At 49.3% G+C, this 26,157-nt stretch overlaps 3 protein-coding genes across 6 annotated transcripts in view; 2 read left to right on the forward strand and 1 right to left on the reverse strand.

Annotated features, from left to right (window-relative positions):
* The window catches only part of LOC122382799 (L-asparaginase-like), a 48,836-nt gene that overhangs the window by 20,707 nt on the left and 1,972 nt on the right, over positions 1-26,157 (reverse strand). The window contains exon 1 of one of the 2 annotated variants that reach the window (XM_043368599.1): positions 2,756-3,433. The exons of the other annotated variant lie outside the window; for it this stretch is intronic. Coding sequence (XP_043224534.1) covers positions 2,756-3,257 — 502 coding nt within the window. The 5' untranslated portion in view covers positions 3,258-3,433. Of the gene's footprint in view, positions 1-2,755; positions 3,434-26,157 lie in introns of those variants that run through there. 2 annotated transcript variants of the gene reach the window in all.
* On the forward strand, positions 10,483-15,144 carry LOC122382800. Of its 3 annotated transcripts, none has more exons than XM_043368600.1 (2): positions 10,483-12,222; positions 14,428-15,144. In XM_043368600.1, the coding sequence occupies exons 1-2, from the start codon at positions 10,773-10,775 to the stop codon at positions 14,937-14,939; spliced, it is 1,962 nt and encodes a 653-aa protein (XP_043224535.1). In that variant the 5' UTR covers positions 10,483-10,772; the 3' UTR covers positions 14,940-15,144. The 3 variants fall into 3 exon arrangements, with proteins under 3 accessions (XP_043224535.1, XP_043224538.1, XP_043224537.1); XM_043368603.1 differs by lacking the exon at positions 14,428-15,144 and having other exon boundaries at positions 10,483-11,676; positions 12,057-12,608; XM_043368602.1 differs by lacking the exon at positions 10,483-12,222 and adding an exon at positions 12,714-13,664 and having other exon boundaries at positions 14,428-15,136.
* Positions 16,896-19,940, forward strand: LOC122382801 (techylectin-5A-like). The gene is made up of 2 exons (XM_043368604.1): positions 16,896-18,601; positions 19,784-19,940. The coding sequence occupies exon 1, from the start codon at positions 17,186-17,188 to the stop codon at positions 18,437-18,439; it is 1,254 nt and encodes a 417-aa protein (XP_043224539.1). The 5' UTR covers positions 16,896-17,185; the 3' UTR covers positions 18,440-18,601; positions 19,784-19,940.

A 26,157-nucleotide genomic window follows, 5' to 3' on the forward strand; every position in this document is an offset into this window, starting at 1 on the left:
CGAGGTCAACACATACATGTTTCGATGCGGAATGACGAGAGAATTACGATGGTACTTTTAGTTTTGTCCTAGCTTGATTACTTCAAAAGCTATTCGTAAAAAACTGTCATCGCATCTAGAGCTGCTATTTTGACTATTTTCGACCCCTGTGACGGCTGAGTCAACCTCCAAAATGCTTCAAATGCGTCGTAGGACACGCGTCATTGCTGAATGTGAAGCTGACTCGCCCATAACAAAAATCATGGCCTCAGACTAACACCGGCCAAATTGCCCCACACCCCCGGCCAAATAACCCTGCTCTGCTAGTGGGGCAATTTGGCCGCTTTGCAGACCTTTGTAATCCGTCACAATTTCAATATAAGTATGTCACCCTATCATTTTAAGTTTACTGTCCAGGAAAGTAAAATGTATGCCACACTTGTCAGTGTTGAGAAAATGCAGAAAGGTGTTGTCGATTTTAACCCTCGCCCTGGCAGGGCATTTTTCATAACACGGCCTGGCAGGGGGGGGGGGTCGATGCGACCCCCCCCCCCCTCGCGATTGGCTCATGGCACCTAGAAACACCAAATTTGGTAGGTAGGTGGGCCCCCTGGAGTTCTCGCCCCTGTGCAAATTTGGTTGCTCTAGGTCAATATTTAGGGGGGTTTTGGGGGGTATAAATGTAAAAATTTCGCTAAAAACAGGTCAAAAGTTTTTCGCTTATAACTTTTGATCTAATTAAGATAGAGCAAAACGAAAAGCACCAGTGAACTCAGCACGTCAAGGCGCGTCGAATGATGTACCTTTTAGCTTGCTTAAGTGTACTTAAAGTTTTTCTTAAATTTTAAGTAAACTTAAATTAATAAATTAAGTTCAAGTTAACCAAATCGCATCATATCGCATATCATTCGATTCGGCTGATCACCAGGAACACAATGATACCATTTTTTAAGCTCTAGCGTCATTATGTGCCAAGTTATTGGCAAAAACGTCATTTGACCTCAGTTGACCTCATTTGACCTGACCCATGGATAAGTACACCAAACAAAGAAGCACCAAGTGACCTGCTGTTAAGTTCTGTGGTTTCAAAGCACAAAAGTGATAGAACGAAGCGGATATCTCCAGTATTTTCCGAATTTAGTATTTTCCCATAGGCTTAACATAACGACGTAATGACCTCTAACTGACCTCAGGTCAGTGACCTCAAAAAACCCGAACTATATGTTATACAACTCGGTGAACTTAGCACATCCTGAAATTTTGAAGGAAATCAGTCCAAAACTGTGAGTTGGACAGGTGCAAAAAGAAAATTGAAATTTGACCATGACCTTGTACCGGTTTTTCTGACCTGGTGATCTGACCCGAGGTCACCCGGACCTGAAATTTTCAGGTCACATGTAAAAAGGTTGCCCCATAGGCTGTGCCAAATTTGACGGCGCTGCGCGCCGCCGTTTTTACGCTATCTTCGAAAAACCTTAGGGGGGGGTCGCATCGACCCCCCCCTGCCAGGGCGAGGGTTAAGTTACATCGTTTTCTAAAAAAAAGCGGCCAAATTACCCCACTCTCCCCTACTAATATATTACCTAAATAATTTAGTAGAACATATAAGTGTTATCGTTAAGTACGGGAACACCAACCATAGGCGGCGGAACGGGGAGGGCACCGGGGCACCGTACCCCCCTTTGATTTTGGCATTTTAACATTAGCCCTATGGGCGTTGCATGGAAGGAATGGGACCAAAAGTCGGCAGTGCACTGCCGACTTTTGGTCGGGGGGGAGGGGCACTGCAGTAAGGGGGCATTGCAGTGCCCCCCTTAATTGGGGATGTTCCGCCGCTACTGACACCAACATGTAAATATTTGGATGATTAAAAATAGATATAGCCGATATTTCTAATAAGATATGTTTAACACATTTACCAGCGAACCTATCGTGTTACCAATGCTGCGATGTTATTCGGTCTGTCAAGTGTCAGACTCAAAGTGTAATCAACCCGAATACCTCCGAAGTATGTACAGATCGATACATCCGCAGGCCTGATTGTTTATATCAGCAGAAAATTTGAAATAAAAGCTGGTGAGGACAGGGGCGGTTTCAGCCAATACTGTGAAAAGTTTTCCCATAATTCGTGACCTTGTATGACCTTACCTGAATCTGGTGACCTAATAACCTTGCTTTTGGCTGGGACCGGTGACCTCTGGTTGCCACCGGCATTCACTTTCCCCGAATCTACAAATATTTACATGGGCCTGATCGTGACCGGATCTGATGACCTGTGACCTGACCTTGACTGGGTCTAGTGACCTACGAAGTACGAGCCCGCTGTTGTTTGAGACGGGTGACTTGTGGTCTTCACCTCCGCTGACCTGTGAACTGCTGTGATCAGTGACCCTCTAACCCAGAAATGAGCGACACCTGCAGCGTGCCCTGGACCAGTGATCTGTCGCCGTGGACCACTGCTCATTGACCACTGACCACTGTCCACAGTGTCCACTGACCACTGTCCAGTGTCCACTGACCAATGAGCACCGACTGTTGCCTACTGAACGCTGACCACTGACTACCGACTACCGACTGTCCAGTACCCGTTGCCAACCGACTAGTGACTATAACCAACCACTGACCATTCACATTTGACCACTGCCCACTGACCGCTGATCGCTGACCACCGAATGCCCAATGACCACTCACCACTGACCGTTGGGCGCTGACCACTGGTCGCTAACTGACCACCGGTAGCCTTCTGATCACTGACCACCGCCCTGTGCTTACTGACCGTTGTCGCTGTTGCGCACCATGCCGATGGTGCCTCCGGTGTAGAGCACCAGCACGCGGTGCTCGTTGCCCTCGTCATCCTCAGCCAGGTCCTGCAGGTCGACACCGCCGTCAGTGCGGCGCGGCAGCTTGTTCACGTACGAGTCGTCCACCCACTGGTGATGGTCCTCCTCGACCTCAAACTCGAGCGCCGCCGGCGAGCACATGGCCATGACTCGCGCACACCGCCGCCAGACGTCGACTGGAGCCCGTCGCCCGCGCCGCCGCCGCCGCCGACCGGGGACCGGGATGGGGAGGGGCTCAGAGCACCCCGCCGTCGGTGAACCTTCTCGGCGCCGCGTCGCGATCGATACTGAGCTCCGCTGCGCGCCGGAGCCGACGACCCCGAAGGTCGCGGCCGGAGGGCTGGACGCGTGCCGGTCGGGACAGTCACGTGTCACCATCCGCCATGCATTTCTGTCAAAGTGTTCGTCGGGCTTGGCCGTGTGATTCCAGGTGGTCATGATTCATAAAGCAGCCAGAACAGACCGTGTTCTGAAGGTCCTAGTAGTCGTCATGATTGCCACCAGTAACAGACAGACGCTCGCCAGATTTGAACAAAGCGTGTTATGTAGAAATAAGTTCAAGTATGGTAGTTTTAACAGGGACGGCTCACACAGTGAAATGAAGCCTGTGTGCCTAGATTACCAAATTAAATTTTATTTTCCGGCGTAAATTTGCTTTTGAAACGTGCAAAACAAATATGTGTCCTCTCAAGTTTTTTTTTATATACAAATATAGGTGCTCTTTTAGTTTGCCATATAGCTGAAGCTCGCCAAGCATGTTGCGGGTCTGGGTTACGGAAGGTCAGGGTCCAGAGTCCAGACCACACTCCACAGACCACAAGTAACGTAAGCCCGGACTGTGAAGCGATTCTTCCCGCCATGGGTGAGGGTGGGGGGGGGGGGGGGAGGGGATGGGGGCGTTTGGTTCCCCATGCTATCTCTATTGGGTTTGGGATAGGTCAATCTTGCGACCTCTTCATTTTAAACCTGCATGCACAACTAACCTATGCAGCGCAGGCATATAACATGAGTGGCGGACATAACAAAAAAATATGGCTCTTAACCGTCGCCGGCACAGGGGGGGGGGGTTGATGCAACCCCCCCCCCTAAGGTTTTTCGCGAATAACTCGCGTAAAAAGCGGCCGATCGCAACGAAACTTTCAGTACCCTCGCATTGATCAATTTTACACCTACCCTGAAAATTTCATGACCCTGACCCCAATGACCTTTGACCTGTGACCTCTTTTCTGTGACCATGTTTGGCCGAAATCGCGGTTCGGCGCATGTCGGCTCGCATTAGCCGCGCGTTTGCAAGCTTTTCGTGGTTTCAAACGTTCAAACATATGATTTGATGTTGCTCCCATGCATTAGGGTGGGTGTCAAGGTCACCTGAAGGTCAGGTCAGGTCATTGACCTTTGGTGACCTTGGGTGACCTCGGCTCACTTTTTCGAGTTTTACAGTTTCTAGGCTAGTTTTTGGAGCTGAATTCGAATTTAGCAACCATTTGAACATTTACGAAGTAGTTTTGGTGCCTTCGTAACATGTTACGAAGCTGTCCTAGGCGGTTGACATGTATTACGAATACCCGTCACAACCCCTACCGGTTGACCTGACCTGACCTGACCCGACCTGGTCTAAATGCTTCAAGACATCATCTCTGATCAAAACTAACACGATATTCGTGATCAGCACCCCGGAAAACCACATAGCAGCCACACTTTACGACTTTCTAACAGGTCCCGATTTTCCCGGTTTTTGGGTCATTGACCTGACCTGGAAGGTCACCCGATGACCTAGGACCTTAAAATTGGGTATCATCGGCTTCCTCTCGTGACGGGCAACACGCTCGTTTTTTCCGTGAAGCTCTAGCTCGATCAGGGGCCAAACGCGAGGGGGGTCGTACCCCCCCCCCCCTTGTGCCGTCGAAGGACTCAAAATGGCCTGTGCCGGCGAGGGTTAAGGTTCGCCATTGTTGAGAGCTTTCGATTGCCATTTTTCTCGTCATTCTATATACGATCATCGGTTCGGAAGCATGGTGTGTATGACAACTGGCTGAATGAGGGACGCAGGTTAGCGACCTGCATGCAGGTCGCTGTGAACCTGAAATTTTCAGAATTTGTGCGGAAAAAATGCATGAACAGGGCCGTCGTTTTTCATATAGGAAACTACCTGCGAAAAGCCGCGGGGTTGTCGATATTTCAAACACTCCTCCAGCCCTGCACGGGTTGATGCTGATAATGTTTATTCCGCATCCCGTGGGGCGGGGGGGGGGGGGGCGAAAGGCCCCCCTGTCCTTTTCCGTAGATATCTCCCAAGCGGCTGCAGATATCGTCACCAAACTTTCAGGACTTAGGACTTACACCAAACTTTCAGACTTACATCGAATTTATATTATCGGCTCCCGGTTTTCCGCGGCGCTGATGATATCCGCTTGTATGATCATCATCCGTTGTATATGATCATCCCCCGACCCACAGCGTATATATCATATATGATCGTTTGAAACTCGGGGATGACTAGAGGTGTTTTGATCGCATGGGTTCCTTTATTACCACCGAAAAAATTTGGGTCAAATTTTCAAATAACTCGTGTCATTTTTGGCATTTACAAACACAGCCTAACCATGTCTTTAAAACTTTCAAATTCAAAACTTTGACCCGCGCCCTGGTGGGGGGGGCTATTTTTTGCCCCCCCCCTCCAGACTTTTCGATATATCTCCAGAACCGCTGCGCCGATCGTCACTAAACTTTCAGTACCCTCCGGGACATCAATTTTACACATTGTGACCAACAATTTTTCCAAAGGCTATGATAGGTTAGCCGGAAATGACGTCAGAGCGACGTCATGTTCTGCCGTTTTCGACCCAAAAAAGGGTTTCGCGGGAAGAGCTGTCAGGCCTATAGCTTTGCAAATACAGAAAAACGACAAAGACATAAAAGCTGTAGAATTGACAGGGCTACAAAACTGCTATCTCGCAGTTTTCAATTTTTTTTTTTATTTGGACCCCCAAAAATTAAAAAATAGATTTTTTGAATATAATTGCCGAAAAATCGGAAAAGTTTTTTGAATTTCGCAAAAACCGGAACATATGTGATCTGCCTTACCGCCTTCTATCCACATACCAAATTTGAGATTCATACCTCTTTTTTGGCGAAGTTATAGCGAAAAACTGTTCAAAATTGATGTCAAATTTTCAAACTCAATTTTTAGCAGTTCTAGACCCCGTAGCGCAAAACAAAGACCACCATTATGCCTGAAACAGACTCTTTCCGCAGTCAGGAAATCGGATGCGAGAGCCTATTCAAATACATGGAAGCACGCTCGCATCAATCGCACGCACCTCCCGGATGCGATTGAAGCGGGAAGAAATATAATGTATTTGAATAGGCTCTCGCATGCGATTTCCTGAACGCGGAAAGAGTCTGTTTCAGCCTTTAGACTCCCCGTGACAAGCTGCATTGAATCAATACCCATTTATGCAAAACTATCAACTTAAAAGTTTGACCTTTTTCGACCTGACCTTGACCTGACCTTCACCAGAAAGTGACCTAAGCCGTACCTGATAGTCCGATAACTAACACCATTGAGTTGGAAATGAAAAATTGGCCATAAAACATGCATCGCACAACCTTAGTACCTACGTACCTAAAGTTAGGTTCATGTGACCTGACCTGACATGTGGCCCTTGGTGACCTGACCTGTGACCTGACCTGGTATTGTCAGTGACCTCTTATAGCAACATATGTACTAGGCAACTGACGCCCTATCGCTGATTCTCGACAAAATGCGTTTTCTTCGCCCTTCGGTGTTATAGCACATTCCCTAGAAGACCCGTGAACGGTGAAACATTTCATCTTTGACCTGACCTGTGACGTCATCGGTGACCCCGAGGTCAATGAAATTTGGTTTCTTTTGACGAATTTGATAGGCCTTTCGAACGCCGTTTGAATTTTGCGGATGCGACCAGTAGTTTCGGAGATACGAGGGGGGGGGGGGCAAAAAATAGCCCCCCACCCCCACCAGGTCGCGTTATAAACAGACCCCAAATTCAGGGCGCGGGTTAAAAGCTAATCTAAGGAAGGGCAGTTTGGAAGGCACTTGGCAGTTTGGTCGTCCTGTGTATATTGTGTAATATAATTGTATAAAGTATTGTGTAATAAATAATCCATGCATGCTTTCTGGCTGGGTATCTTCTCAACGTTCGGAGCAAGGCGTATGTATGTAGTATGTATGGGTTCGGAGACGGAATCGCGGCGGGTGGGCGGTCGGGTCGGCGGTCCTCGGTCTGCGGCTGTGTGAACCGACTTACGTGGACCGGGCCACTAGCCGCACATAACACAGTGCAGTCCGACTGTCAGCTGATCAGCTGGCGCCGCCACCCGCGGTATGAGCGTCTACTGCTGCGGTCCTCGCAACTCACCCGCGTCACACTAACATCGAACACGCACGCTAACAAACGGCCGCCGCCAGGCAAGAAGAGCGGGGACGGGCAGACTCACAGGAGCGAGCGGGTAGAGAGATATATAGACACACCGATTCGGGTCGCGCTGGCCGCTGAGTGTGGCAGCTGGCAGCTGCCTCCGCACAATGGAACAAATCAAACAAAGCACATGGAACTCGGACTTAATGTTTTTACTTAAGTGCGATATGTTCTCACTTTTGTTTTGCTTACATGATCCGTGGTTTTGCTTTGTTGGCCTTGCGCATAGGCGGCGGAACGATTTGAGACAAGGGGGAGGGGGGCACCAGCTCAAGGAGCCAAACCTACATAGGGTACCCCCAAATCCTGTTTTCTCATCGGATTTAGGCCACTTATTTTTCGTCACAGCGCTGACACGATGATTTTTTTATTTCGTTTTTTTACTAAACGAACATGGCAGTTCACCCCCGTATGTGTGGTTAACTTTAAAGGGACCCTCCCACCTTCAAAAAAGTTAATGAATTGGCATGAAAGTGATGTCCCTTGGTTCAGAAAGAGCGAAAACGAATATCTACCAAATTTCACCGAAAAATATTCACTGGTTTTCAAGATAGTAGGCTTTTACTTTTGTTTACTTTTTGGGATCTCCCCTGTTACTAGCGACTTTATTTGGAAGCAATAATTTGGCCAGGGCTGCGGAGTCGATGGATTTTCGGCGACTCCGACTCCGACTCCGACTCCGGCTTTCAGAAACCAGCTCCGACTCCGACTCCGACTCCGGGCAGAATTGTCGACTCCGACCGACTCCAACTCCCGACTCCGACTCCGCAGACCTGGCAGGGCTGCGGAGTCGACAGATTTTCGGTGACTCCGACTCCGACTCCGGCTCGGGTTTCTAAAATCGACTCCGACTCCGACTCCGACTCCGGTCACAACTGTCGACTCCGACCGACTCCGACTCCGACTCCGACTCCGACTCCGCAGCCCTGAATTTGGCAGCCTTAAATTGCGGCAGACGTTGCGCGCAAAGCAGCGTATACCACCACGTGTTAACGATGGTTTTAGTTTAAGATTTAAAAATCGTTAGATCTTCGCTGACGTCACAAATTCTAAGGGGGCATTCCAATGCATTAGCCCCTTAGAATCCGAAAACTGCAAGTTTGAAATTCCATATCTTCGAATTAAAGCATTTTTCGATGTTGTGAGTGCCCAAACCGGTATTTGCAGGCCATGGCCACCAATTTGGCTATCTCAACTCAAAACTAATGTTAAGGTGGGAGTGTCCCTTTAAGTTGATCCTCAAGTATACCTATGTGTTTGTCTCTTCCTTATTGCCGGCACCGCCTGGGCTATTTCCGTCCCACGACAGCCTGGGGGGTCGGATCCGACCCCCCCTGTTATCTCGAGAACCAATGCTCGCATCGAACCCCGCGAGGCGGCGTTCGAAAGGTCTCTACAAGACCTTTCCAAAGCACTCTTAAGATTTTAAGATTGAGGTCAACTTTCGGGTCAAGGTCAGGTCAAAGGCCAAATTCTGGGGTTTTGCATGATTAGGCTTACGGACAGCGGAATCGATAGCTATTAGCTGCTGCTCGAAACTCTTTAAAAATGACCTCAAAGACCTAGTGAAGGTACCATGTGCGTATAGGGGTCATACTAAGTACGGGTCAAGGTCAGGTCAGGTCAAGAAAGGTCACGGTTTTCACTTTCTGCTACATGGGCGTGCGACACATGTTTTATGGCTTATTTTTCACAACGAATCCGATGGTAATGGTTATATGTGACCCCCAGTCACTGTGCTGGTGATAGGTAAGTGTGCATTGAAAGCATAAAAAAATCGTTTATACCTACCGGCTACCATACATAACTAAACAAGGCTAAGAAAAAAGTCAACTTTTCAACTTTTTGTTTTTGACATAAAAATACACTTTTCTAGACGAGCTTTGTCCCAGAAATCTATAGTACTGCCATTTCGTTTTTACATGCGATGTTCAGAAGTGCCTCTAATTCACGAAAATGCTTATGACGTCACCATGCCCTATGCAATTATGCATGTTGGAGCTCTTTTTTACAAGTTGGAGGTCAAAAATCAAGATGGAAAGTTGAAATTTGGGACATCTAATGTTCTAATGAGTTCTTTAACATATATTCCGTTTTTTGGCAATTCTCAAAATTTTGGATTTTATTAGCTGTTTTACAAAAAATATAGTTTTTTGAATTTTTAGGAGTAAAAAACGCATTTCATGGAAAATCCAAGATAGCCGGTTTAAAGAACTCGTTAAGCTGCGTCTATCCATGTCCTTAAAGGTAGTGTGCCACCTTTGAAAGATTTCCCATTTTATTTTTCCTAGGATAAGAAGCTTCTGTTTTTACCTAATATCGCAAAAAAATCAAAAATGGGCCTGGAATAGTGCCTTTTTCGCCTAAAAGTTTTTCGGTTTTTAGATATGTATAACAACTGTAGTGGGCTCACCTGCAAACAGGCGTCGGGCAACAATCGCGAATGCGGCGCACTTGTGACAATAAGCAAAGGTCATTATAGTGTTACGACCATACGACGTACGGGAATGAGTTATCAGCTGTCTAATCGTAGACAACACAATGTCGAGCCTTAAACTGTAAGCCCGTATTGGTATTGTTTCTTTTATTTGGCTGTCGAACATTATTTATGGTTTGAAATATGATTTTATGTAAAATAATTGATATGAAAAAGCCGTCTTATAAGTTATGACCCCATTTCACCACACGCAAGTGGCAGAAATGACAATGATCAGCTGACGCATTTTTCTTGGCCGAAGTCAGAGCGCGCGGCCCGACGCACCACGCGTATTTGGAAATTCCGACCTCGACGAGCATCAGAAGCCACCTAACAGGCGTGTTCGAAACCGCAGGAGATGATGATGAACGGGTTTATCGAAACTTGATTGGATGAGCATATCGGTAATAGCGATTTCAGTGTGTGCATTTATTGTTCATAGTGGTGTGAAATGTGGTTGGGGTACGACCGACAACCCGTCGGGGCGAATTTCGCACTGGGGTACTCAAAATTTGAAGAATTTAAGACGTTTCCATGAGTTTTGAAGGTATGGATAAGTTCTAAAAATCCGGTTCTCCTTATCTGGGCCATTAACTCCATCTGCCCCCCCCCCCCTGTCTAACTTCCGAACCGATGGTCGTAGAAGGACGGGGAAAACGGCAATCGAAAGCTCTCAACAAGGCGGATCTTAAGAGCCCATTTTTTTTGCTTAAATATGATATGTACTGGTATTTGCATCTCGAGGTGGTGGTGAGTTTGCATCTCTGACACAGGCTCGTCGGCTGACGCCGGTCATGTGGTCAGCTGGCCCCGGGCTACGCCGGGCTGGCCGGCGGCTCGGGGGCTGTCTTGGTTGGGCTGTGACCGAGAGTGGTGTTCGTCTATGGTGAAGGTGCTGGGAATACATCATACATGGCGACGAGGATGAATTAGAAGACAGGACGGCACCAGCTACCACGGTCCAAGGCAGGGAAGTAGCAAGTAACTGTTTAAGCAAGTAGCAAGTAAGTAAGCGAAATGGCACATGGCAAGCTGACAGCTTTCGAGCCAGCTGAGGAAACGTTTGAAAATTACTTACAGCGTTTCCAGTTTTATTGCTCAGCCAATGATGTACGAGCCGAGTCCAAGCAAAAGGCTTTGTTTTTAACGGTTGTGGGACAGGCAGTGTTTGGGAAGATCAAAGATTTGATTAGTCCGGTCACATTGGAGGAAGCTACCTTTGAGCTTATCAAAGAGAAGGTCAAAAATCATTATCAGCCACAGCTGGTAGAGATCGCAGAACGCTACAAGTTTTTCCAACGCAGACAGCGTGAAGAGGAAACAGTTGCAGAATACCTGGCTGATTTGAAAAAGATTGCCAGTAACGCTCAGTTTGGGGACTATTTAGACACGGCTCTAAGAGATCAGTTAGTGTGTGGCTTGTATGATAGTCGTTGTCAGAAGGAGCTGCTCTGCATGACGTCCTTGACTCTCGAAAAGGCTGTTCAACATGCCCGGGCATTTGAAGCTGTGTCAAAGGAGGTCGGGGTATTTTCAGCGTCCGGGGTACATGAGATCCAGAAAGACAGACTGAAGGGGCCGGGGTTGAGCTGTTTCCGATGTGGTAGAGTGGGACATGATGCCGATGCCTGTTGGCATGTGAAAACTGTCTGCAACAAATGTCACAGAAGAGGTCATTTGGCCGTTGTATGTCCGAAACAGTCGAAAAACAGAGAAAATGGAAACTGGCAGTTTGCCAAGCGTGCTGATCGTAGAACAGGATTTCACAGGACGGCAGGAGAGAGAAAGTCCAGCAGTCACGCGGTAGAGGAGGTGCAGGAGACTGAGGGGCGACGACATCCGGAGCAGCAACCGCAGTCACCATCGGACTCGTCAGGTACCGAGGAGTTCGAAGTGCTGCACACGCACAAGGTTCGACGAGGTAAGCTGCTCACTTCTGTTCTTGTAAATGGGAAACCGGTGACTATGGAGCTAGATACCGGAGCAGAGATCACCACTCTGCCGCTACATGTGTTTGAAAAGGTGTTTCCCGACACTCACTTAGAGCCCACTCACAAGAGGCTCAGTCAGTATGACGGATCACCGCTTAAAATGATTGGTGAAATGCCAGTTACCGTGGAGTACAAGGGCCAAACGATGACAGACAGCATGTTGGTTGTAGATGTCAAAAGTCGCTATCCTCTACTGGGTAGAGATTGGATGTTCAAGGTACGGTTTGACTGGAACGAGATATTTTATGGAAGGGTCGAGGAAGAGAAAACCATGCATGCGTTACATGAAGTGTCTGTATCTGCGTTCCAGAGGAAGTACCCAGAGCTCTTTTCGGAGGGGCTTGGGGAGGTCGCAGGAGCACAGGCGCAGGTGGAACTGGAAACCGGGGCGCAGCCACGGTTTTTCAAGAGCCGACCTGTTCCGTTCGCTCTGCGGGACAAGGTGAACAAGGAACTGGAACGCCAGATCAAAGAAGGTGAGCTGTTGCCTGTGGAACGGAGCGACTGGGCAGCACCTTTGGTGTTGGTCAGAAAACCTGGGGGTAACGTACGAATCTGTGCAGATTACAAGGTGACTGTAAATCAGTGTGTAAAAGAGCAAGCTTATCGGCTCCCCACGGCAGAAGAGATATTCAGTACATTAGCTCATGGAGAGTCTTTCTCAAAATTAGATTTAGCCAACGCTTATAAACAGTTGCCACTAGCCCCAGAAAGCCAGGCTGTGTTGACCATGAATACGCCATTGGGGCTGATGAGGCCCACCAGACTTCCGTTTGGGCTCAAGATATCTCCCAACCTGTGGCAGAGGACGATGGATGAGGTGCTGAAAGGGCTGAATGGTGTGGCATGCTACTTGGATGACATTTTAGTCACAGGAAGGACCAGAGAGGAACACCAGGTGAACCTGGACGCGGTCATGCAGAGGCTTCAGGAGCGCGGGCTGCGTCTGCGGAATTAGAAGTGTGAACTCTTCAGAAAGACGATCATCTACTTGGGACATGAAATATCTCAGGACGGCCTTCGCCCAACAGATGAAAGGGTGAGAAGCATTGTGTCTATGCCCGTGCCACAGAATGTCAAGGAACTGCTGACGTTCTTAGGACTCATGACGTACAATGCCAAATTCATGCCAAATTTGTCATCAGTACTGAGACCCTTGTACGATCTGACAAAGAAGGGAGCCAAGTGGGTTTGGACACAAGAATGCCAAAACAGTTTTTCTCAAGCTAAGGCTGGTTTGTCCGGGGCCGGGGCGCTGGCCCACTATGATGTTGACAGGCCGCTGAAAATGTACTGTGATGCGTCCTCATCTGGGGTGGGAGCGTGTCTCGTGCATCAGTTTCCAGACGGCGTCGAACGGCCAGTAGCATATGCATCACGCACGCTCTCTGAAGCGGAACAGAAGTATGCGCAAATTGAGAGAGAGGGATTGGGCATCATCTTTGGTGTGAAGCGTTTTCATCAGTACATTTGTGGCCGTCACTTCACACTGGTGACGGATCACCGTCCGTTGTGTCGCATTTTCAGTCCGTCAGCTGAGACGTCAAGCGTGGCAGCAGCGAGACTCCAGAGATGGGCTTTGATTCTCAGTATGTACGATTACGAAATTGAGTTTGTGTCTGGTTTACAGAATGTGCCGGCAGATGTCCTCAGCCGTCTTCCGAGCCGAACAGAATCGGATGATGAAACCTGGCAGGTGTGCAGCGCAGAAGAGGAAGAGCTGATCTGCGCGACCATCGAGGACGACATCTTGCCGGTGACTGCTGATCAGGTCGCCAGGCAGACGGCCAGGGACCCCGTCCTCGGTCCAGTGCTGAGCTGGGTCCGGTCCGGGGCATGGCCGAAGAAGACGGAGGCCAAGTTTCAGCCATACATCAGATGCAGAGACGGTTTGACAGTCGTTGACGGATGTCTTCAGGTGGGTGAAAAAGTAGTCATACCCAGCCGATTCAGACGTCAGCTGCTAGAGGAGTTACATGAGGGACACCTGGGGGTGTGTAAAATGAAGTCATTAGCTCGAGGTTTTGTGTGGTGGCCGCATCTGGATGACGAGATAGAGCAGTTGTGCCAACAGTGTGGTCCGTGCCGAACTAACGCTCAGAGACCGGCCACCTCCGCTGTGCACCCATGGGTGTATCCCTCGGCACCGTGGGAAAGAGTGCATATTGATTTCGCGTCCCATCAAGGTCGGGATTATCTTGTTCTCGTAGATGCGTTTTCAAAATGGCCGGAAATAGAGGAAATGCATGGCACAACAGCTACAAAAACGATAGAAGCGCTGACAAAAATATTTGCCACTCATGGTTTCCCAGTGACCCTGGTTTCGGACAATGGCCCGCCGTTCAAATCAGCAGAATTCGAGAACTTCTTGAGATCGAGAGGCATTTTCCATCGTGCCACTCCGCCTTATCACCCAGCATCAAATGGCCAGGCCGAGTCCATGGTGAGGACGTTCAAGTCGTTTTTAAAGAAACAGCAGTCGAACGGCAGGAGCCGTGCAGTAGCAGTCTGTCAGTTTTTGGCACGATACAGAGTGACGCCGTGTTCGTCCACTGGGAGGGCGCCGGCCGAGCTGTTACTGGGAAGAATGCCTCGCACAAAGTTATCTCTTCTGAAGCCCTCCGTGACCCAAAGATTGAAGGGTCCGGGAGAGTATGTGTATTCACGAGAGTTTCTTGCAGGTGATTCCGTGCTGCTGCGAGACCTGCGACCCGGCTCGGCGACTAAGTGGCGCAGAGCTACTGTTACTGGACGGGTCGGACCTCTGGTGTACGAGGTCTGCATCGACGGCCGGACCCGGACCGCTCACCTGGACCACCTGCTGGCGGACCGGACCGTGCCGGACCGCCCGGTGCCGGCCGCTGTTCCGGGACCCGAGCCGGACCGCCCGGTGCCGGCCGCTGTTCCGGGACCCGAGCCGGCCCGAACCGACTATAGATCGGGGGAGTATCTGGCGTACGACCGGTGCGCGTCTGCCGGTGGTGCATCGGTGCCGCTGCCGAGTGAGATCGAGACGCCCGGGGAGGCTCATCGGCGTCGGGAGAGTGGGGACTCCCACAGGGAGCGGTCCCAGCGCTCTTCAGAGGACTCTGGATTGTGGGGTGCGGGTGAGGCTCGTGTGCGACCGGGGAATGAGTGTCAGAGTGAACCAGTGTTAAGACGTTCCGAGCGCTTGAGGAACAAGTTTTCGTGAAGGGGGGAAAAGTGATATGTACTGGTATTTGCATCTCGAGGTGGTGGTGAGTTTGCATCTCTGACACAGGCTCGTCGGCTGACGCCGGTCATGTGGTCAGCTGGCCCCGGGCTACGCCGGGCTGGCCGGCGGCTCGGGGGCTGTCTTGGTTGGGCTGTGACCGAGAGTGGTGTTCGTCTATGGTGAAGGTGCTGGGAATACATCAAAATAGGTCATAGGTCAGGTCAAGGTCAGGTCAAGGGTACAAAATGTAAGTTTCTACAGTATCGGCCTTGCACCGTAGTTGCCGAAGAATGGACTGAGACTGATTGCCCAAAACACGTTCTTAGACTACCAAGACAATATTCGTTGCATACAATGTCATTCAAAGGTCAAGTTCAAGGTCAGGTCAGGTCAGGTCAGGTCACCAAAAACAAAATATAGAAAAGGGCATGTGCGACACATGTTTTATGGGTCATTTTACTCATATAATTCAATAGGCACACTCAATAAGTGATATGGACCACCTCTGGATGAATGTCAGGTCGAGGTCAGGTCAAGGTCAGGTCAAGTGAGGTCAAATTTTGAAGTTGGTTGTTAAGGCCTAAAAAGGTGTCTATCGGATGCAGTTTTTCACGGCGAATCGAATGGTGCTATTTTTTGTTTCCGTACGAGGTCTAGAACTTCCAAAAAAATCATTTTTCAAAATTTTTGTGTGTCGTGACGTCATAAATTTTTTAATAACTCCCACATTTTTGAACCGATTCGTTTAAAAATTGGTATGTAGGTGCACATAGACCAGTTCTCTGACATATATTCCGGTTTCTTCGATACACTCAAAATGTTGGATTTTATAATTATTTTCCCAAAAAAGTCAGTTTTTATAAATAAATAAAATTCGGCCAAAATCCAAAATTTTCAAAAAACCGAGATAGCCATTTGATAGACAAAGTAGAATAACGTATAACCTTTTTCGTTACGTCTAGATTCCTTTAAAATTGAGGATGTTAGCGGCGTTTGAAATTTTGCCGTTTTTGAGGCGAAAATGGCGAACATGACGTCACTAAAACGTCAATTTCTCAAAAAATTTCCGACGGATTTCGCTCAAATTTTCAGGGAACGTGTCAAATTGATGTATGATAAAGTGCTGAAAGTTTGACGTCGCTGGCGTAACGCGTTTAGAAGTCATTGGCGAAAAACGGGAGGGGGGCAGATTCTGCCCCCCCCCCCCCAGCGGGGCGCGGTTGCAATTTGCTTGAAACCTTGATTTTTGGCGATTTTTTAAACATTTACCACTTTTTGACTGAAAACGCCATGTAGTTACATTACTAAAATCGATATATCTAAAAAAAGGAAAATGTTTCTTAAAAATTACCCAGGAGACGTCAAATTGATGGGGGAGAAGGTATGCCAATTGTTTAAAGTTGATAGCGTAAGCGGTTCATGAGTTATTCGAGAAAAACGGAGGGGGTCGGATCCGACCCCCCCCCCCCCCAGGCGGTCGCGGGTTATACTTCATGATATTAGTTTATTTATGCGTTTCTTCGGAACAGTGCCGCGTTCACTTCAGATTCGGGAAGGACAAGTTGCGGAGCTTGTTCTTGGAAGGTACCGCTGTCGCTGAAGTCTGGGGGTTCTCTGTCGCCGTTCGTCTTGCAACACGGCACAGACGGGTAATGCCGGCATGCCATTACGACTGTAACGCTATTTGTTTACTTTTTTTGCTGTAAATTTAACGCCTATTTTGAACCTGTGTCACTAATGCATTACTGACACACTAGAAGCTGACGCAATGTGTTACTGTGTTTTTAAGCAACGATCGTCGAGGGATCCACCATCCTAAGTTTCAATACAGATCCGTCCATGGGCTACATCTTTTCTGACTGCGCTGACGAGTCGGGTGTCCGACGAGAGGATATGGTCAGCTGGGCGGGCCGCACGCTGCACATAGTGTCAATATTTGGACGCGTCGGTATGTAGAACGTCTTTGAAGGCGGTCCGCGCTGGCCAGTTGAGGAGAGCTCGACCGACCAACTGCACGGCAGGGTCGTCAGTCTCCGGTCGGCAGCGCCCGCAGCGGCAGGAGTGACAGAGTCGTCCGTCTGGTCGGCAGCTGAAGGCACCGATAGAAAGCAGCGTCGCCTCTGAAGTAGACTGGTGGATCGTGAAGCTGTCAGTCGGCGGCTGGACCTGACGGCTTCGACAGACGTCAGGCTCCAGTGTGGAGAGCAGCCGTTTGTGCCTGTCTAATCTATCGCCGTGCTGGAATGGCAGCTTGGCGTCATTGCACTGTGGTGCTCTGGAGTTTGATTGGTTTCTGCGCAATAATCGGCGCAGAGCAGCAGCAGCAACAGGCCGTCCTACCTAGCACCATCGCGGACCAGGTTTTGAATATCGTCACACAGGCAGTTCACAATGAAATGCGCTCAATTGTCAGCAACGTCATGTCACGAATGGAAGCACTGGAGCGTAGGCTCGTGTCTCATGTGGAGTCATTGGGCAGCAGACTGACTTTGCTTGGCTCTCGGATGGATGAGCTGGCTCCTATTTCAGTACAAGATACCCAGAGCCTGAGAACAGAGGAGCTTCCTTCCCGTTTGGACAGCCATAAAGCTCAATTGGACAATATGACTGCACAAAGAAGCGAACATGGGCTCCAGGAAGACGAGAATTCAGCGTCTGTGGGCGGCCTGATTTTACGAATCGACACGCTCGCTACCCAACTTGAGACTCAGCGGTCTCAGTTGACTGAACTCGCAACTAACCATCAAACTGAACTAGCCGACCTGAAATCGCAAATCGACAGAGCTGTGGAATGCAGTAACAGTCAGCGGAATGAGACCAGCCAGATTTCAGAGGCAGATGTGAGACCCCGTGACTGTAGCGATCTACCGAATGGCTCCACAACGGGAGTCTACCTTGTCTACCCGGACGTAGCCGATCCGTCGCAGTCGGTGCGGGCGCTCTGTGACATGGACACCGACGGGGGAGGCTGGACGGTGATCCAGCGCAGAGACGACATCACGCCCCGCGAGGACTTCTACCGGACCTGGAGACACTACAAGAGAGGCTTCGGCAACCTGACCGGCGAGTTCTGGTGGGGACTGCACCACGTTTGGCAGCTGACGTCAGTCAGAGACCGGCGGTACCTGCTGAGAGTAGACCTTCAGGCGTTCGACGGTGACCGGGCTCACGCCGTTTACCAGGACTTTAACATCTCTTCGGAATCGGACGGATACAGACTGGCCGCATCCGGCTACTCAGGAAATGCCGGCAACAGTCTGCGCAATAACATCAATCGCCAGTTCTCCACTCACGACAGGGATAATGATGGATGGCTTGGAAACAGTTGTGCTCAGAGGCACCAAGGGGCCTGGTGGTACTACGTGTGCGGTTTCAGCAACCTCAACGGGCAATATTTGGGTTCCGATGGGGGCTCGAACATGTCTGGAATCTGGTGGGGTGCGTGGAAGAAATATGAATCACTGAAAAAGACCGAATTGAAAATCAGACCATTCTAGATTATCATCCAAAAACCGTAGGTATACCATACGGATGGATCATACTGTACAAACGGATGTCCGTTTAACGTCTATATGTCTATTTGACGTGTTATTGCGACATCAGCTTGGGTAGTTCAATATTTGCTTTTTATAAGTATTAATTTGCGACAGGCATTCTTTTTAACCCGCGCCCCGTTGGGCTCTGCCGAGCAACGCGCCCCGTTGGGGGGGGGGGGCATTTTGCCCCCCCCCCCTAAGATCTCGAGAACCACGCAACCTAGCGACAAGCGGCAAACGGTGTTGGATAGCCCTATCAGGGAACTATCTTGTGACCCAATTTCATTGACCTAGGTCAAACCGATGACGTCACAGGTCAGGTCAAAGGTCCAATTTTCACCGTTTACAGGCATTTCAAGAAATGCGCTGTAAAATCGAGTAAAATGCATTTCATTGAAAATCATCGATGGGGAAATGTTCTTCAAACACATACTTTGCTAGTTGAGGTCACTGATACCAGGTCAGGTCACAGAGGTCAGGTCACTGGGGGGGTCACAATATGAAAGTGTCGTGTGATACATGTTTTATGGTCCATTTTACATGACAAATGCGATTATGTGGGTCAGGCAGCCTTTGGGACCAGCTTAGGTCACGTTTTGGTCAAGGTCAGGTCAAGGTCAGGTCAAGGTCAGGTCAAATTAGGTCAAATTTCAAAGTTGACATTTTTGCATACAATGGGTATCGAATCGATGCAGCTCGTCACGGGGAGTTCAATGGTGGTCTTTGTTTTGCCGTACGAGGTCTAGAATCGCTAAAAATTGAGTTCAAAAATTTGACGTCATCATTTTTGAACAGTTTTTTCGCTATAACTTGGCCAAAAAACGAGATATCGATCTGTAATTTGGTATGTACATAGAAGAGCGCAGGGACTATCACATATATTCCGGGTTTTTTTCGAAATTCGGAAAAATTTTGGATTTTTTTTAGTTAAAAAAATCAATTTTTTGAATTTTTTTTGGGTCAAAAACCCAAAATTTTGAAAATCCGAGATAGCAGTTTTGTAGCGCCGCTTTTTGTCTACTAGACCATATAAAGAACTTTGAAATTGCTTGATAACTGTAGATTTGGTGAGCGTTTCAAGATTGCATGTTTTTTGCTCATTTTTGCTCGAACATGACCTCAGTTTGACCTCAATAACTCCTGACCTAAGGTGACCTAAGACTTGAAATTTGGTGTGAAGGTGTCAAATTGATGCCCGGTAAGGTACTGAAAATTTGGCGGCGCTGCGCGCCGCCGTTTTCTTGCTATTCAGGAAAAACCACAGGGGGGGGGGCCAAAATGGCCCCCCCCCCAACGGGGCGAGGGTTAATGTTACCGCATGGCATTAACATGAATTCTGGTCTCTGCTTAGAAGCAATTCTCATAGCTTGTGTTACCTAACTGTTTGGTGACATGTGTTGGTTACCTCGGTTTTGAGTGTGTTAATTCGTCTACTTTAATACATCTAGCCCTATACAAGCTCTAGCATTCCTAACCGATGGCGCATTTAGTGTTAGTGTTAGGAAGGGCACCAGAAATAAGCAATGCATAAAGTTTACTATTGTCTATGCATAAGCCATGATGTACTATCCAACCACAGGCAGAGTGCCTAATGCCTATTGACATGCATGCATCAAACGACAACAGTAGAAGAGTAATTGGCTTCGAGTTTATTTTGTGCTTGCCTTGATACCACTGATGACATCACAGCTCAGGCAAAAATATCATTATTATCTCAGAGGCCGCCCTAGTCGCACTCAGACTATCGCGGGACCTCAGAGAACAGCTCATGGACCCTTGAAGCCTGCGGTTGACACTGGAATCCGTCATCAGAGCCCTAAAACATTAGTGAGGGCTCTCAAATACCGTCGTAAGAGATACCTATCATAGCTCGTCGTGAGGGCCCCCACAGGCCGTTGTGTGGCCATGTGACTGTGAGGTCAGCATGGCCTCCGAAGCCCGCGTGGTGGCCATCAGAAGTCGTCGTAACTGTGAGGGCCCTCAGAGAAAATCTTAGAACACTAGAGGCCAATGGGGTACCCCATGGGAGCCGCCACCCCGCGGGGGCCATCTGAGGTTGTTGTAAGGGTCACCAAAGGCCTTTGGTGATCCTCCGAGACAGCAGTGGGGGCCACTGGGGTAGCCCTGGCCTCCGAGCTAGCATGGCTTTCAACCCGGTGCAAGGCCATGGAAGACAGCGTAGTGTCCCAGAGACCGGTGTGGGTCGCATCTTCAGAGTTCAGAGATGGTCCAACATCGATTTTTGTTTCTCGATATCTTTTTTTCAATGTACATATTCCATGGATTAGAGCCTATTCCATTCTTTCACGAGACCCTTGGAGCACAGCGTAGGCTATAATTTAGGGCTGCAATCAGACATTTTTGCATTCCCATGTCATTTGCATGGAGTTTGGGCGTGAACTCAAGACGGAAGACATGCACCATCTCTTCCGTCGCCACTGATTACTTGGCACACACGTTTTGAACCGTTCCCGAGAGGATAAGGTACTATAAGATAAGGAGCGATAAGGGAGCCCAAAGGAGCCCACCCCTAGCCGGGTGCAGTGAGTAGGTTGGTAGGGCGGGGGGGGGGGGGGGCTGGCCGGCCTGTCCTGACGGACGGGCTAACCCCCGGCTACTCACTAGGGTGCCCATGGTCTCACTGGACCGAAAGGGCCTAACCCAACAGGCAACAAAACAAAACAAAACAAAACAAAACAAAACAAAACAAAACAAAACAAAACAAAACAAAACAAAACAAAACAAAACAAAACAAAACAAAACAAAACAAAACAAAACAAAACAAAACAAACAAAACAAAACAAAACAAAACAAAACAAAACAAAACAAAACAAAACAAAACAAAACAAAACAAAACAAAACAAAACAAAACAAAACAAAACAAAACAAAACAAAACAAAACAAACGATGACCCTCCCCAGTTGCCTTCGTCGGCTGGCGTCGGCCGCGTTAGCGCGGCGCGTGCGGTGATTGGGCGCGCTGCCTCTGGCACAGTCGGCTGACGGCAGCGCCGGCACCGCTGGCTCCGCGAACTAACTTCAAGGCCACCACATTGCGTCACCATCAGCAGTGTGTCAGCGGCGCCGGGCAGGTGGGGCCACGCTTGAAGCAGCCTCTTCGGGAGCGGTAGGATCGGTGATACCGAACGTCTGTCGCACTCCCCGCTCGTTCGTCAGTGGTCTAATCCAGCCCTAGCCTCCTTTAGTTCGTCCGTTCACTGATGTGACATTCCCGTCTCACCAGTACAACGTTATGGGCCACCAGTGAGCGACTGCAGTTCAGCGAGTGGTCAGTGACATCATGGCCGCTGTGGGTGCCGACAAACCAGCCGAGAGTGATTTAGGTGCCACTGCTTGTGAGAACACGTGGGTGTTCTCACGTGGGTGCAACGACGGTGCAGCAGCGTCTTCCGCGAGCGGAGGCACTGGAAGTAAGCGCACCGCTGATGCCGATGACCTCACTACAGACCTGACCGAGAAGTCGGCTCCGCTGCCCATGCAGGACGTGGCCGGTGCGCCGAGACACGGCCGGGTCGCCGGGATGGCGTGTTTGGACGGCCTGCCGCCGGAGTTGCTGCAGGAGGTGCTCTCCCGGCTGGACTACATCTCCATGCTCCAGCTGGAGAAGGTGTCTGCCCGCTACCGGGACGCCGTGGCGCTGCACTTAGGCCGACGGCGCTCCTTCAAACTCGACTGGTCCGAGTGGAAGCGCGTCTGCCCCAGTCCCGAGTGCCGGCCGGGCCTGCTGTCGCGGATAACTGCGCGACTGTCGCGGAAGTCAGAAGCAGTGACGCCTCTGACAGACCTCCTGTCGCGGATGTCTGGGCTGCGTGAACTCGATGTAGATGTGGACGTGCGGCCGGAGCGAGGGTGCCCTCAGGAGCTGAGACGAGCTCTAGTGGATGGTTCAGGCCGCTGGTCGCTGCTGGAGAAGCTGCAGCTGAGATGGATGTGCTCCTCCGAACCCGATGAGTCTCTCTTGAGAAGACTCTGCGCCAACTGTCCCCGGCTGAGCGACGTCACGCTCAGAGGCGACATCGGCGACGCCAGCCTCAAAGTGCTGGTGTCTGCACTGCCTGGTCTTCGAGCACTTCATGTTTCTGCTGGAGGAGATGTCGGTGCGTTCTTTTCACATCTCCCAACAGAGCTAAACGCCCTGACAGTGTCCTGCCGGGCCTTTCGCAAGGGAACGTTGGCTAAACTGTCGCGATGTGTAGGGCTGCAAAGTTTGGCTCTGGATGCGTGGCAAATATGGTACGAGGTGCCAATGGATGACATGGAGGTCGTGCTAACCAGTCTTGCCCGGCTGGAGCGACTGAGCCTGCAAAACCAGCGCGGATCACTTCTCGCCTGCCTGCCATCCAGTGGCCTGCCGACGCTGCGCCACCTCATTCTAACCTATCCGTACGTCACTGACGCCGAGCTCGGCCGGCTGGTGGAGCAGCTCCCGGGCCTGGAGTCGCTCGCTCTACGGTGGGGCCAAGGCCCAACGTCACGTGGCCTGGCGCAGCTCGGCCGGCTGTCATCGCTCCGCTCCCTCAATCTGGGAGGCACGGACGGCATCACTGACGACCTGCTGAAACAGCTGAGCGCCGCACCGCTGGTCGAGCTGGAGCTGCCGGTCCTTCCCCTGAAGGTCGGGGACTCGGCGCCGAGGCGATCGACCCCTACCACCTACACTCTGGAGGGCGTGATGGAGCTCCGCCGCAGGTGCAGCTCGCTTAGAACGCTGATCCTCTGTGAGAGATCAGTAGCGAGATGGGGCTTGTGGTCTGGTGTAGAGCGTATTGACTGTGGACCAGACGTGACGGAACACGACGTTATAGAAGCAATCCGGAGCTTCGTGGACCATATGGCCGTCTATTTCCCTAAAGACGAAAAAAAAGGAAGAGGATGAAGAAGTGGATGAACGAGTGAATGTATGACCGGAAGTCCAATGAAGAGGAGCGACCCACACCAAGTGTTCTTTTGTGCGATCTGATAACCAGCGTAACTTTTAACCAGTGTAGCTTTTGGGGGCTACAAGCGGAACGAGCGAGAGAATGGGCCTGGCACGTCCGATATTGGGAGGAAGTACTTCCAACTGACTTTTGCATGACACTCCTAACCGCTCTATAGCGATGTGCCAAATTTTAGCGCAATCAGCCCAGCCGTTTTTGAGATCTGGAAGCAGCTATCTGCACAAGCGAACGTGCATGCTGGGTCCCAGCTGACTTTTGCCCGGCACTCAAGTAACCGGTCTCTAACCGTGTCCCAAATTTGCCGCGCAAACGGTCCAGCCGATCTCGAGGTCTTGAATCGACCCGCTGCTTGCACGCAGGGCTTGCACGTGCGTACGTGCAGCAGTACCCCAACTGTGGCACATGGAAATTATTGGCGGCTGAACACTTTCAATGAAGGGGGGACTGTCGACTTATGGTCCCATTCTTTGCATGCAACGCGCTAATGTTAAAATGCCAAAATCAAAGGGGGCACGGTGCCCCAGTGCCCCCGTCCCGCCGCCTATGATGGAAATGTATTGCAATTGGGTGCTTACCTATACGCCAAGCTTCCGCTCAATCGGTCCAGGAACTACCGAGATAATGCGATTGTTACAAAAGTCATGAAACCTCTCCGTTTTGCACGTGGCACGGGATAAGGGGTCACCCAAATGTATCGAAAATATTCCAATCCTTGGTAGAATGAATCAAGCTATCATACAAAAATACCGCATGTAAATCGGTCGATTTGGTTGCTGAGACATAAGCCTCGCAGAACCGTGTCTACGGCCGGTTGCTCCTACCTTCTCTGAAATTTCCGTTAAACAAAAGATTTCGCTCGCTCCGTATGTGTTCCATCTTCAGTCATCATTGTTCACGCTCAAATGTCCACATGTTCTTTAAAAACATTACTGTCGGGCTCAGGGACATCAGTGTAGCTGTTGCCACGCATATACATTATACATATACGAAAAGTTATGTTCCTTAGCCAAATGTCCACATGTTCCTTAAAAACATTACTGTCGGGCTCAGGGACATCAGTGTAGCTGCTGCCACGTATATACATTATACATATACGAAAAGTTATGTTCCTATGTTCCTTAACGAGTTTGGAAAAGATGACTGATGTCATCACTGTCAACCGTGGAAGCCGTATGGCTACCCATCTACGCTGGAGTACGAAAAACATCATCTCACGCTCTCAGTCCCAGCGGATAAAAACAACACCTAAGAATGTTCCTTAGCCTGTCATCTCCCGATGATGCACTCGCCACTCACACTCATTTTTTGTGTTTGGTGGTTCAGCCAACAATGAACAAAACGACAGCTGGTTCTAGAGTCGTTGCTGAACTGGCAGCTATCATTTCTCCAAGAGCTTCGTTTCTTTATCTCAACTAACAAGGCTATCACAATTGAAGTCGAGGCCAAGATGTCCATGCCAGTGCGGCTATTGACGTGTCTGTTACCGGCGCCATGCTGTGCTTGAAGTGTTGATATGTGTGTTTGTGCCTATTTATCGTCATGTGCTTGTTGTCGAAATAAATTTGTTTCTTCCTGTACCTAAATTTAAAAGCATAGAACAGTGAACAAAGATCGCAAGGTGACGAATGGATAACAAACAAAAAGATATGGGTACCTGGTAAACTTTGTTAATGAAGTCGTTTAGTGGCCGCCCCCCCCCCCCCCCACACCGTCCGAAAGGCCCATTCAGACGCAGCACGAGCGCTGGGCTGATTAATTGCCGGAAAGCGCCTATAACTTGCTAAGCTCATTCACCGAGAGTCGGTCATTGACTACCATAGGTGAGGGACTGCTCCGGTTTTTTTTTTTCAATCGAAAAACAATTCTAACGAATAGTGTTTGTCTAATGAAGAAACAACCTGCGGTTACCACCACCGCGCCGTGGAGGGTTACGGCCTCCGGCTGCCTTTTTCCGGAGAGTCTTGTGCTTAGAATGGCGTTAGTTCAAAAGAGGTGTTTTTCAATTTTATCCCAATTGAGAGTGGCAGGCTCCTGGCTACCGCTATTAATGACAAGGGGCAGAGACTGTTTAGGACCACCTTTGATATCGATACGGCTGCTTTTCAAAATTCAAATTGCATTTAGTTTCGCTATAAGAAAATAAATAAGGGCCGCTAGTGGGTTAAAAACCTCAAATTGTGTATGGTTTTTTAATTGCTAACCACGGCCATGTTTTGCAACCAATTTTGACACAGCACAGCTACTGCCGATCAATGCGAACTGGATCAGAATGAATTAACATGCATTACGGAAATGGGTACCTATTTCGAAAAAAAAAATGGGCGGATACAGGTAAATGAATTTGGGAGATACTAAAATGCATAATAAATCGTGTTTTTCGTTGGTGCATCACATTCACAGATCGGCAATGGTCTTGTAAAATGGTCTACAAAACTTGTGCAATGGTATGACCAAAAGTAGCTTGGTAATTCATAGGCGGCGCCAGGGCACCGAAGTTGGGAGATAACATCGACATCTATTTCTTTTCCCTGGAACCGCCTATGACTTTTTTTGAGCCTGTAATATTCAGGTACAAATAATGTTGATTTCCTTACCGAATGAATGCCTACAACCACGGCAATCGCTCCCAAGGCCTCAGTTTTAAGCTAGATCCAATTTCTTTGCATGAGAGGACTCAGAATAGACTGAGCTATCAAACTGCTATCTCGGATGTTCGAAA

The sequence above is a fragment of the Amphibalanus amphitrite genome, unplaced genomic scaffold (assembly GCF_019059575.1).
Source record: "Amphibalanus amphitrite isolate SeventyFive unplaced genomic scaffold, NRLGWU_Aamphi_draft 000147F_arrow, whole genome shotgun sequence".
Lineage (NCBI taxonomy): Eukaryota > Metazoa > Arthropoda > Thecostraca > Balanomorpha > Balanidae > Amphibalanus > Amphibalanus amphitrite.

Coding starts and splice junctions, on each gene's coding strand:
- LOC122382800 (XM_043368600.1), top strand. CDS start 10,773: ATGGCACATGGCAAGCTGACAGCTTTCGAGCCAGCTGAGGAAACGTTT. Junction 12,223..14,427: donor GGAACGCCAGATCAAAGAAG/GTGAGCTGTTGC, acceptor AGTTTCTTGCAG/GTGATTCCGTGCTGCTGCGA.
- LOC122382801 (XM_043368604.1), top strand. CDS start 17,186: ATGGCAGCTTGGCGTCATTGCACTGTGGTGCTCTGGAGTTTGATTGGT.